The sequence below is a fragment of the Phyllobates terribilis genome, unplaced genomic scaffold (genome assembly GCF_046119375.1).
Source record: "Phyllobates terribilis strain yellow unplaced genomic scaffold, ASM4611937v1 Scaffold_4__5_contigs__length_816908805, whole genome shotgun sequence".
Lineage (NCBI taxonomy): Eukaryota > Metazoa > Chordata > Amphibia > Anura > Dendrobatidae > Phyllobates > Phyllobates terribilis.
Window position 1 is genome coordinate 693739434 of NW_027362764.1, and position 12964 is coordinate 693752397.

General features: G+C 44.8%; 1 protein-coding gene across 2 annotated transcripts in view; it reads left to right on the forward strand.

The window, feature by feature from the left end:
- The first annotated feature begins 639 nt into the window (after positions 1–639).
- DECR1 (2,4-dienoyl-CoA reductase 1) overlaps positions 640–12964 on the forward strand; it is a 68036-nt gene continuing 55711 nt past the window's right edge. Inside the window, exon 1 of one of the 2 annotated variants that reach the window (XM_073679566.1) lies at positions 640–784. In XM_073679566.1, the coding sequence (XP_073535667.1) occupies positions 713–784 (72 nt within the window). In that variant the 5' untranslated portion in view covers positions 640–712. Of the gene's footprint in view, positions 785–1022; positions 1176–12964 lie in introns of those variants that run through there. The other variant, XM_073679565.1, reaches the window with a different exon arrangement.

The window sequence follows — 12964 nt, forward strand, 5'->3', positions numbered from 1 at the left end:
ATACAGTGATGCAGTATATGGGGACACTCTCCAGTTGATGCAGTATATGGGGGCACTATACAGTGATGCAGTATATGGGGACACTCTCCAGTTGATGCAGTATATGGGGGCACTATACAGTGATGCAGTATATGGGGACACTCTCCAGTTGATGCAGTATATGAGGGCACTATACGGTGATGCAGTATATGGGGACACTCTCCAGTTGATGCAGTATATGGGGGCACTACACGGTGATGCTGTATACGGGGGCACTTTACGGTTGATGCAGTATATGGGGGCACTCTCCAGTTGATGCTGTATACGGGGGCACTCTCCAGTTAATGCTGTATATGGGGGGTTCCTCTGTCTAATGCTGTACATAAGCCCACACGTTGGCTGATACTCTATGGGGCGCTCTCAATCATTATTTGACTGCAGGTGAATATAGGAATTGAAAAGTAGTTAGACTTTAGACTTGTAGTAAGCCTGGAGGCATGCTGGAGCTTGTGGTTCTATAACAGCGGGTTGCATGATCTGCGCATAGGAAATTTCACAATGAACGGTCCCCATTGTATCCTGACGTCAGTGGGCGGGGTTTGTCAGAGCTGCTGCTGACAGCTCACAGTCCAGGGCATGGCGCGGACTGCTCAGCTAAAGATGGGTCACGTGGTTCTGCTGCATGGCCATGCTGTGTGAATAAAGTTGCACGACTTTGAATGTCACTTGAAAGATGGCGGCTTTGATGTCAGTTGCGGGGCGGCGAGCTGTACTGCGTGTTAGGGCTGCTCCCAGTGCCATCCGGGTAAGCGCGGAGTCTGGCGTCGCTCTCGCACTGTGACACGTGCTATAGGTCAGTCAGCGCATCTCTGCTAAAGGCGGCAAAGAACGTCTGCAAAGTATTCACGTTGCGGGTCTGGCTTCACACGTGACCGAACGTTAGCCAATCTACGGCGGCATCATTTAGCTAGAATAAGCCGCCATGTTTGATCTGGGCAAAGTTGTTTTTTGTGACCGTGAACTTTCATTGCGGAAAAAGGGCAAAGTGCAGCTGAGGAATGCGAGGCTACAACTGCTCTGTGCTGCCAGAGAGCACTAGCAATCGGGGACATGGAGCAGCTTTGCCCTCTGTGAGAGGCGAAGTAATGAATGAGACCATACAAGCTATTACCCATCTGTATGGAGCTGCCTTCAATGTGTGTGAGCGGTCCAGCCCTGCCATAAGGATCCTTTAACCCTTTCCTGCAAATTTGTTATTTCCCTGTCAGGGGCTATGTGCCCACGATGCGGAAATGCTCCGGATTTTTCCTGAGCGTTTCTTCATCTCCCTGGCAGAAAAAAATACATGCGGATTGTACATGCGGATTGTACATGCGTTTTTCCTGCCAGGGACATGCGGATGTGAAGCGTTATTCACTGACATTTCTGCATGCGGATTGACAAGCGCTTTCCAAGAGATTTTAGCATCACTTGGAAAGTGCTTGACAACTAGGTCACACTATATAAATCCATGCAAACAGCATGGATTTATATAGCGTGACCGAAAGAATGGTAAAAAATAAATATTATACTTACCTTCTGATGGCCCCCGGTGTCCTTGTCTTGGCTTGCCCGCAGCTCGCGGTAGACTAAAGGACCTGCCGATGTCAGCGGTCGCGTGACCCATTACATGACTAAATGACGTCACCGCAGGTCCTTCAGTCTACTGCGATCTGCCGTCAAGCGAAGACAAGGACACCGGGGGCCATCAGAAGGTAAGTATAATATTTATTTTTTATTTTATTCTTTTTTTTGCAGGTTCTATGGTACCCGGGTCCGGAGGAGAGTTTCCTCTTCTCCAAACCCGGGTACCATCCGCACATTGAAACGCATGGAATCCGCATGTACAGATCCAGTGATGTGGATTCCATGCGGTCCAAAGCAAGTCAATGGCAGCGAAAACGCCGCGCTTCCGCAAAATAATTGGTAGTGCTGTGGATTTTTTCGCAATGATAATCCGCAGCGGAAATTTCCACAGCATGTGCACAGCACATGCGGATCATCATTGGGGAATGTGGCAGGCCTTCTACCATGTTTTTTTTTTTAAGCGTTTCTGCAGCGGAATTGCCGCTGCAGAAACGTTTAAAAAAACGCACCATGGGCACACAGCCTTAGCATAGCCGTACTAACCTTAGCTTGTGTGGTGATGGTTCTTAGTTGTGGTTTTGAGTAACACCATTCATTTTAATATGCAATGTCCTGAAAAATAGGGGGGGAAAGTGATGGGGGAAAAAGCCCTGCAGTTATGCCCCTCCCTTTTTTTTGGGGGGGGGGGGGGGTTAGAGTTCTTTTCAGGGTGCAGTAAAATGACCTGACTGCACAATTCTTCAGGTCGGTACTGTGATACCAAACTTATCTAGGTTTTTTTTTTTTTTTCTTTTGTACAAAGTAACTGACATTTGTGGAAAAAAACAACAACTTGGTTTGTCTTTTTTTATTAAAGACCTGTAACTTTTTAATATTTTTCTGTCAATAGCTCAGGTGAAGCCAATTTTTAGCAATCTGACACTGACCGTCTTTTTGGTAGCGTTTGTGGTACATACATATTTTTGATGCCTTATTGCAGGTTTTGTGGCATGTCTGGCAATAAAAAAGAAAAAAGGCAGTTTTTTGACACCACACCTCCTCCCATTCCTCGTTTACTGAATAAGTTAAATATTTACCATGCAGGTAGCACATAGACCGGTTACATGCCTGTCTGAACAAGACCAAAGGCTGAATTAAATTTTTATATTTTCTTGTGGAGGTTTTTACTGCAATTCTGTATAATTGTCATAAAACATTTTATAATTATGTGATCGGCTGACAGCTATTGTTAACTCTCCATACATGTGCAGGGTCAGACTGAGGGGAGTGAGCTGCACTCAGATGCATTTATTGTCTGTACATGTCCCCACTTAATTGTAAAGTTCTGCAGAATATGTTGGTGCTATATATATATATATATATATATATATATATATATATATATATATATATATATATATATATATATATATATATATATATATATATATATATATATATATATATATATATATATATATATATATATATATATATATATATATATATATTACTGCACAGACCAGACCAAAAGTTTGGACACACCTTCTCATTTAAAGTTTTTTTTCTGTATTTTCATGACTGAAAATTGTACATTCACACTGAAGGCATCAAAACTATGAATTAACACATGTGGAATTATATACTTAACAAAAAAGTGTGAAACAACTGAAAATATGTCTTATATTCTAGGTTCTTCAAAGTAGCCCCCTTTTGCTTTGATGACTGCTTTGCACACTCTTGGCATTCTCTTGATGAGCTTCAAGAGGTAGTCACCGGAAATGTTTTTCACTTCACAGGTGTGCCCTGTCAGGTTTAATAAGTGGGATTTCTTGCCTTATAAATGGAGTTGGGACCATCAGTTGTGTTGTGCAGAAGTCAGGTGGATACACAGCTGATAGTCGTACTAAATAGACTGTTAGAATTTGTATTATGGCAAGAAAAAAGCAGCTAAGTAAAGAAAAACGAGTGGCCATCATTACTTTAAGAAATGAAGGTCAGTCAGTGCGAAAAATTGGGAAAACTTTGAAAGTGTCCCCAAGTGCAGTTGCAAAAACCATCAAGAGCTACAAAGAAACTGGCTCACATGAGGACTGCCCCAGGAAAGGAAGACCAAGAGTCACCTCTGCTTCTGAGGATAAGTTTATCCGAGTCACCAGCCTCAGAAATCACAGGTTAACAGCAGCTCAGATTAGAGACCAGGTCAATGCCACACAGAGTTCTAGCAGCAGACACATCTCTACAACAACTGTTAAGAGGAGACTTTGAGCAGCAGGCCTTCATGGTAAAATAGCTGCTAGGAAACCATTGCAAAGGACAGGCAACAAGCAGAAGAGACTTGTTTGGGCTAAAGAACACAAGGAATGGACATTAGACCAGTGGAAATCTGTGCTTTGGTCTGATGAGTCCAAATTTGAGATCTTTGGTTCCAACCACCGTGTCTTTGTGCGACGCAGAAAAGGTGAACGGATGGACTCTACATGCCTGGTTCCCACCGTGAAGCATGGAGGAGGAGGTGTGATGGTGTGGGGGTGCTTTGCTGGTGACAGTGTTGGGGATTTATTCAAAATTGAAGGCATATTAAACCAGCATGGCTACCACAGCATCTTACAGCGGCATGCTATTCCATCCGGTTTGCGTTTAGTTGGACCATCATTTATTTTTCAACAGGACAATGACCCCAAATACACCTCCAGGCTGTGTAAGGGCTATTTGACCAAGGAGGAGAGTGATGGGGTGCTACGCCAGATGACCTGGCCTCCACAGTCACCAAACCTGAACCCAATCGAGATGGTTTGGGGTGAGCTGGACCGCAGAGTGAAGGCAAAAGGGCCAACAAGTGCTAAGCATCTCTGGGAACTCCTTCAAGATTGTTGGAAGACCATTTCCGGTGACTACCTCTTGAAGCTCATCAAGAGAATGCCAAGAGTGTGCAAAGTCATCAAAGCAAAAGGTGGCTACTTTGAAGAACCTAGAACATAAGACATATTTTCAGTTGTTTCACACTTTTTTGTTAAGTATATAATTCCACATGTGTTAATTCATAGTTTTGATGCCTTCAGTGTGAATGTACAATTTTCATAGTCATGAAAATACAGAAAAATCGTTAAATGAGAAGGTGTGTCCAAACTTTGGTCTGTAATATATATATATATATATATATCTATCTCTCTATATCTCTATATATATATCTCTATCTCTCTCTCTATCTCATCATAAAAGCAAGCTGACGGCTTTTGCATTCTGACCGATCCACAGGCACTGGGTATTGGAAACTTTTGACTATGAGGCGCTGTATCATTTCAGAGAAATCCTCCGGGGTCAGAGTTGCATAAGTGACTGGACAGGCAGCCGGGTCCACAGCGGCTCCTCACTGTTTGCTGCCAGTAACTGACTGACCTCTTCTTATACAGACCCAAATCATGGAGAGACCTGTCCCTCAAGGGGAGTGGGCGGTGAAAAACTACCTGGGACCTGCCTGTCTGACCAGTCTCGCGTGCAGCACCATACTGGCAAAATTTTTGGGCCCCCTTGAGACTCCGCCTCCTGAAATCTTCCACAGTCCCACCACCCACTTTTGGAAAAATTCCACTTCTGCACCACGTCCTCGCCAATCACACATTTACAGTTCCCATCGAATCATATCACATACATAGCTATCAGCTTTTGTTTTTTTCGGAACTCCCGGTGGAGCGGCTGCACACATGTCCGTTCATTTCAGGGGGTGGTTAGAGGTACTGGGCACCTGTTCTCAGGATCAGTGGGAGTTCTACTTCTGGGACCCCCACTGATCACAAGATCTGGGCCCCCTGTAAATCTCATCACCCCCTGATATCAGGGGAGCAGCTGATTGTGCATGCTTGAAGCCGCTCGATTGTAAGGGCCAGCTCACACGGCAGAATTATGGTGCGGATAGGTCCTATCTCACGACTGCAGCTAAATTTCCCACCATTCCACAATCCTCATTGCTGTCTCCCATTGAGATGAAGGAAGCGGCCGCTGTGCATATTCAGAAAAATGTCGGCGTGGCTGTCCGTGCTAAACTTCTGCTTGAAGATCCGCCATGTGAACTGGCCCTAATTATCCCATTTGTTGTGTATAGGGGATAAGTATTGGGTTACTAGAATATCCCCTTTACAGGAAACTGTACCTTATGGCAGGCAGCAGTCAGTAGGGTTGAACTTAGTACTACTTAGTAGTTTGCAGGGAGGGGGCACAAGAAGAGTAGTGGGTGGGTGGGGGAATGGGAGGTTAGACAGGTGAGGTGGCGGGTGTGCGTACTTCACTTTCAGGCCCTAAACTCCTGCATATAATGTGCCGCAAGGGCCTGGGGTGCACCGGCAGCTTAAGAACAGAGGGAAGGCTGGCAGTGTCTGACGCCAGCCGCGGCCAGCCCTCTCTGCCACGGCCATACAATATAAATAGCTGCGGCTGTGAGTGACTGTGGCCCCGGGGCTTAATAAAGTAATTAGCCCGGGCCCCTGCGTGTGACGCAGTTTGCCAGGCCATTTATTCAGTGGCTCGGTTGTGATGCCTCAGCGCAGGCTGCGCAGCGTGTCTCTCACAGTTTGGGCCGCCTCTCCCCTTTGCTTCTGCTCCCTGGGCCCCATACACCCGTAAGGCCTGAATGGCGGCACTGCAGCACAGTCCCTGGCAGCTTTTAAAGTAGGTTTTTGGCTGCAGCGTTTCAGAGTCAAGCATACCTGGCTGAGATACTACAGCCAGTGCCTGATACGTGCTGCCCGTGGGGCGACATAAGGTTCCCTAGAAGTCTGCGTTTGGCCACTGTAAGGTCTCGCTCACACCAGCACTTGTTTGTATTTCACTTACTGTTAACAAAGCTGTAAAGGGGTTGTCTGGGACTAAGATATTGCTGACTTATCAGTAATGATAGGTCATCAATGTAAGATCTGTGGGGGTCCAGCACCCCCAACAAGTAGCTGCTAAGTATGGAGCTGGAACACCACAGCTCAGTGCTTACATCCAGCTGGAGTAGATATTGTCAACTAAGTGGGGGTGGCAGACCCTCGCCGATCAAACATTGATGATCTCTCTCTTAAAGGGGTTTTCCCATGAGCAAAAGTTGATTTTAATCAATAGATCTTGGAATAATAAGTTCCACAATTGGATGTGTGTAAATAAAATGTTCCGGTGCTGAGATAATCTTATAAATGTGCCCCTGCTGTGTACTGTGTAATGGATTTATTGATTATCAACTTTTTTCGTGGGAAAACCCCTTTTAACCCTGTTCCCAACATGCACCGCCCCGTTCACTCAAAGCGCCGTACATATACGGTGCCGCAATCATGCGGGCTCACACTGAGAGCCACTGCGATCAAGTGTGGGTGTCAGCTCTGTGAGAACTGATACCCCGCAGCAACGCCCATGATCGGTGCTAGCACCGATCGTGGGCGTTACCCCTGTGATGTGACAGCGGCATCGCAGAGGGAGTGAACTCCCTGTCTGCTTCCATCAGTACAACGCAATGCGATCGTGGTGTGCTGATGGTCCCCATGATGACTCCCAGTCCTAAGATGGCTGTGGGGTCCTTAAGGGTCTTTCAGGAAGGTGGCCACTCAGCGTCTGCTCAGAGAGCAGGAGCTGAGACACCTCCTTCCTGCCTGTCAGGCACTGATCTGATGCTCTGCAGTGCAGAAGCATTGCAGAGTATTAGATCAGCGATCTGGGCAGGGAAAATTGATGTCCCATAGTGAAACCATGTAATAAAAAATGTCACGTGCCCGAAAATAGTACCAAGAAAAATGTCAACTTGTCCCACAAAAAAACAAGTCCTTACATGACTTTGGCGAAATATGGAAAAATTATAGCTCTCAAAATATGGCAATGCGAAAACTAGTTTTTTACAATATAAAGCGTCTTTTAGTGTGTGACAGCTGTCAATCATAAAAATCCGATATGAATCTGGTATTGCTGTAATCGCACTGACCCTAAGAATAAAGTCGTCTAATCACTTATACCACACGAGGAGCGGCATAAAAAATAAATAAAACCAATTCTTCACCTGCTGCTGATTTGTTCATTCTGCCTCCCTAAGATTGCAGTAAGGCTCAGCTCACATTTAACCCTGGCGGAAGATTCCCTGTAATGAGGCAGATGGAGGCACCATGGATACTGTCTGGCCTGTGATCCCACTGTGTACGTCTTTTTATAAGTTGTGCATAAAAGTGCTGTCGCCCACAGTTTTGTGCACCTCTGAAAAGGACACCAGAGTAACTTTGCTGCCTCATTATAGTGAATGGATCCTTGCGGGGTTTCATCTGAATCACTTTGCTCGGAGATTTAGATGGAATCTCCAATATAAGTGCTCCGCGTAGAGTGCCGGATAAGGCCGGTTTCACGCGTCCATATGTTTCCGGTACCGGAGATGTCCATGTGTGGCAACCGTGTGCCGCATCAGGATCACACGGACCGGCGCCTGGGAATCAGTGGCCCAGTTAGCTCTGTTCCCAAGTGGCCGGTGCTGAACGCTGCCCTCATCATGGTTCCCTGCCGGCATTGCAATTAGCACCAGCAGAGACAATGATGAGAGTAGTTGTCTGCTCCCGCAGTGTCCGTGTAAAAATAAGAATAAAATAATACAATCCTTATACTTGTTCGGAGATGTCCCCTGCTGTAATCCTCTGACCGCTGACGCCGAGGAAAATGAGCCGCTCCAGCGAGTGGGTCCCGGAGCTGAGCTCAGAAGTGGTGTCCTGTCACTCACTGAGCGCGACTCATTCTCCTCGACATCAGAGGATTACAGCAGGGGGACATCTTCGGACAGGTGAGCATATGGATTTTATTATTTTAATCTTATTTTTACACAGGGATACTGCAGGAGCAGACTACTACTACCTTCATCATTGTCTCTGCTGGTGCTGATCGCAGCCAGCGCTGGCAGGGAACCATGAGGGCAGCGTTCAGCACCCGGCGCTTGGGAACAGCGCTAACTGTGCCCCTGATTCCCAGTCGTAGGTCCATGTCACACTGATGACACACGGATGTCATCCATGTGTATTCGGCGTGAGACACTTTTTTGCACACTGTGCATCCGCAAAAAAACGGACATGTCAGCATGTGGAGCACATGGACACACGGTCCGTACAAACACACTGCCATCTACACAGACCCATAGATTTGAATGGGTCTGTGTGTCAGTGTCACCACACGTACTGGAGATACTGACGTGTGAAGGAGTCGTAAATGTGATATAAAATGTTCCCAATAAAAGCTTCAACTCTATTCACAAAAAAGCAAGTCCCCACTCGGGTCCGTCATCTGTTAACGGAAATATAGGGGGCTTCCACGTTACTAGTAGCACAAAGGCTCTGGAAAAACGAAATGGTTCCTCGCCCTCCAAAAGAAATCCAGCGAATTCTGCACTCAAAACTCCAAATGTCCCCCCCTCCCTTCTGAGCCCCAGTGTGCCTAAACTGCAGTTAGCGTCCACATGTTTGGTATTTCTGTTTAAGATGAAAGCCCACCTAATTTACGGGTGCATATCTCCAGAAGTACGAGCTGGGCACAACGTACTGGTCACTACAGCGTACTGGTCACTACAACGGCAGTTTCTGATTTTTCACTCGGCAACACCCACTGCTGCTTGTTTCTGGAAAACACCCATGGAGTTAAAAACTTCACCACACCTGTAGGTAAATTCACAAAGGGGTATAATTTCCAAAATGGGGTCACTTGAGGTGGATTCTGCTCTTCCAGCCCTTAGGAGCTCTGTATATGGAGTCTGCAAACTATTCTAGGAAAATCTGCGCTCCGTGTGGCTAAGCACGCAATACTGTACAGCCACATATGGGGTATTTCTACATTCAGTAGAAATTGTGGGACACATTTTGGTGCCATTTTTACCCATTTCTTAATGTGAAAATGTAAAATCTGGGGCTTAAAACATTTTGATGGTAAAAATGTAATTCTTTTTTCTTCACTGCCCAGTGGTATAAAATGCTGTGATCCACCTGTGGTGTCAATATGATCACTGCTCCCTAGATGAATTCATTGCGAGGTGTAGTTGTGAAATGGAGTCTCTTATGGGGGGTTCAGCTGATCTGGCACCTTAGGGGCTCTGCCAATGTGATATGACACCCTCAAACCAGTCCAGCAAAATCTGAACTCCAATATGGCTCTTCTTCCCTTCTGAGCTTTGCACTGTGCCTCAAAAGTAGTTTGAAAACAGGCTTTGGGGTGAAAGGGTTAAGGCTCTGTAATGTTAGTTCTGAACAGCCCCTCTAACAAATGCCAAGCCAGTGAGAAAACCATGCAGTAATGTGACCACTAACACCAGAGTAGTATTGATATATACAGTATATATAATTTAAAAAGTATATTTTATTTCTGCAGCTTGACTTCTTAAACCACATGGATTACCGTGGGGATTTTGACATACATCTTACTCATTATAAGGATGAAACAATTCTTATTTATTTCTTTTTTTTTCTAGTCCATACTTTTCAAGAGAAATAACAATCGCGTTGGTGTTTTTTTGTGCTGGTTCATGGCCTATCAATATTTTTGTATTTTATTTTCCATTCAAATCCACTAGATGGCAGCACAGCATCACTTGTGTATTATAGACATCTATTTCTTTTTAAAAAATAATGTAACGTTGCGTATAATAGGCTAGTGGAGCCAAAATATACAGTCCACGTATCCTACAGAGCGGGGAAATTGGTCCTTCCCTTCTTATTTAAGTTTTGCACAATAAAAGTTTTTGCACTGGAATCTGCAGTGGGTCCATGTGTAGCTGCTCACCTGTTTTCCTAGCAAACAGTCTGTGACAATAACGGACAGCACACGGATGCAACTAGAATGCCGTAAATGTGCTTTCCGGGTATTTTCATGGACCCATTCACTTGACTTAAATCAATATCAGTCAATTTTTTTTTTTTTTTTTTTTTCCCTGTTTGGACAATTAAATTTTTTTTGCTCCAGATGTGTTCTGCAGAAGGACACCCACCCAAACCATATTGCTAATGTCATCCCCAAAAAGTGAAATTTAACTATTTAGACCTTCATATAGGGTACTTGGTCCCAATAAAAGTCATACTGGTACAGTAGATTTTTAGTAAAGTTTTTCTATACAAATTTATCACATAAGTAAATGAGGGGCTTCAGTGCACCGCCTCTTCACTTACCATCCACCATCCCTTTCATTATGGTGACGGACTGTTCGTTTTGGAGCGCTGCCTGATCTAAATGTCCTGTATGCACACAGTGTTAAAAAAACAAAATGTAGTTTGCATCCCATTATCGGATCACACTCGGCCATTCATTTGTATGGGTCCATGGGGAGAAAAAAAAATCAAACTTTACATTGACATTCGAGTGCGGTCCGATTTTCATGCACTGGCAGTCAGCTGTGTGATCCTGTGTGCAGCGAGCGGCTGCTGCACACAGGAGGAGGATAAGAACACACCTGGACACACTGACACTGTGTTCTCGGCTCCTGCAGTATCACTGTTGCAAGTCTGGGGGGTTTAAACCAGGTAGCACGCCAAAGCGAGTACTGTCAATCACATTAAGGACTCTTTTACATGCCAGTGTGTCCGGTAGGTGTGACAGTTTTCACACGTACTGGAGACACTGACACACGCAGGTCCCTTCAAATCTATGGGTCTGCACACATGTCAGTGTGTTTCCATGGACTGTCATGTCGATTTTTGGGCGACCGTACGGATCACACGGACGCATTCAAGTCAATGGGTCCATGTAAACACATACTGCACACGGATGCCATCTGCGTGACATATACCGGCATCTGGGAATCAGTGCACAGTTGGCGCTCGTCCCAAACGCCTGGTGCTGAACGCTGCCCTAATCATGATTCCCTGCCGGCGCTGCGATCGGCACCAGCAGGGACAATGATGAGGGTAGTAGTGTCTGCTCCTGCAGTGTCCCTGTGTTTAAAATAATAATAATAATAAAAAAAAAAATCCTTATACTCACCTGTCCTAAGTGTCCCCCGCTGTAATCCATGCGACCACTCGCTGCAGGAGTCAGTCACTCGCTGAGCGCAGCTTCGGGGCCACTCGCTACAGGAGTCATTCTCTCCAGCTCCTATGAGTGGTCACATGGATTACGGCGGGGGACACTTAGGACAGGTGAGTATAAGGATTTTTATTTTATTATTTTTACACAGGTGGACACTGCGGGAGCAGAGACTACTACCCTCATCATTGTCCCTGCTGGTGCTGATCACAGCGCCGGCAGGGAACCATGATGAGGGCAGCGTTCAGCACCCGGCACTTGGGAACAGCGCTAACTGTACCGCTGATTCCCAAGCGCCGGTACGTGTGACCGTGATGTGGCACATGGTTGTCACACATGTGACACGCGGGACACTGAGTTTTTCCGGTACTGGAAATATACGGATCTGTGAAACCGGCGTAAGGGGCATGACGGATGATAGTAATTGAGTGGGTGGAGCGGTGCACTTGGCCACACCAAGGGTGAACTGAAGCCCCCTCACTTACCTACTTTATAAAATTTTTTCCTATATATCAAATTTACAAAAAATCTACATTACCAGTACTGCTTTTAAAGGGGCGAAGTCCCCTATGTTAATGTCTAAATAATTCAATTTTGGGGTGATAGACATTATTTAACTCTTTCATGACTAAGCAATTTTTTTTTCGGTTTTCCCTCCTCTTCTTCCAAGAGTCATAACTTTATTTTTTTTTTTATTTATCCGTTCACATAATTGTATGAGGGCTTGTTTTTTTTTGTTTTTTTAGGCTGGACAAGTTGTACTTTTGAATGACACCATTCATTTTATCATGTGATGCACTGAAAATTGGTTGGAAAAAAATTCCAAGTGCGTTGAAATTGCAAAAAAGAAAAACCTGCACTTCCACAATTTTTGTATTTACCATGTTCACTGCACTGTAAAACTGACCTGCCAATACGATTCTCCAGGTCATTACAAGTACGCAGATGCCAAACATGTATCTTTATTGTTATTTAAGCGGTGAAAACTTTTTTGCAGATTTAGTAAAAAAAAAAATGTAGCTTTTGTCGCCATTTTCCGAGGCCAGTAACGTTTCCAAGTTTTGGGATATGGGTCTATTGGGGCTTATTTTTTGTTCCCTGATGCCATTTTGGGGTTTGTTTTGACTGCCCTCTACTGCAATGTTGCGTCAAAAAGAGTGCGTAATTCCTTGTGTTTTGATTCTCCTTATGCCATTTACCAATTGGATTAATGTAATCTATATTTTGATAGATCAGACTTTTTTCTAAACCCAGTGATATCTATCAAATGTGTGGGTTTATTTTTATTTTATTATTTTTAATCAGGCAAATGGGGGAGGTAATTTGAAATTTTTTCTTTCTACTTTTTTCTGTATTTCAGTCCCCTTAGGAGACTTGAAGC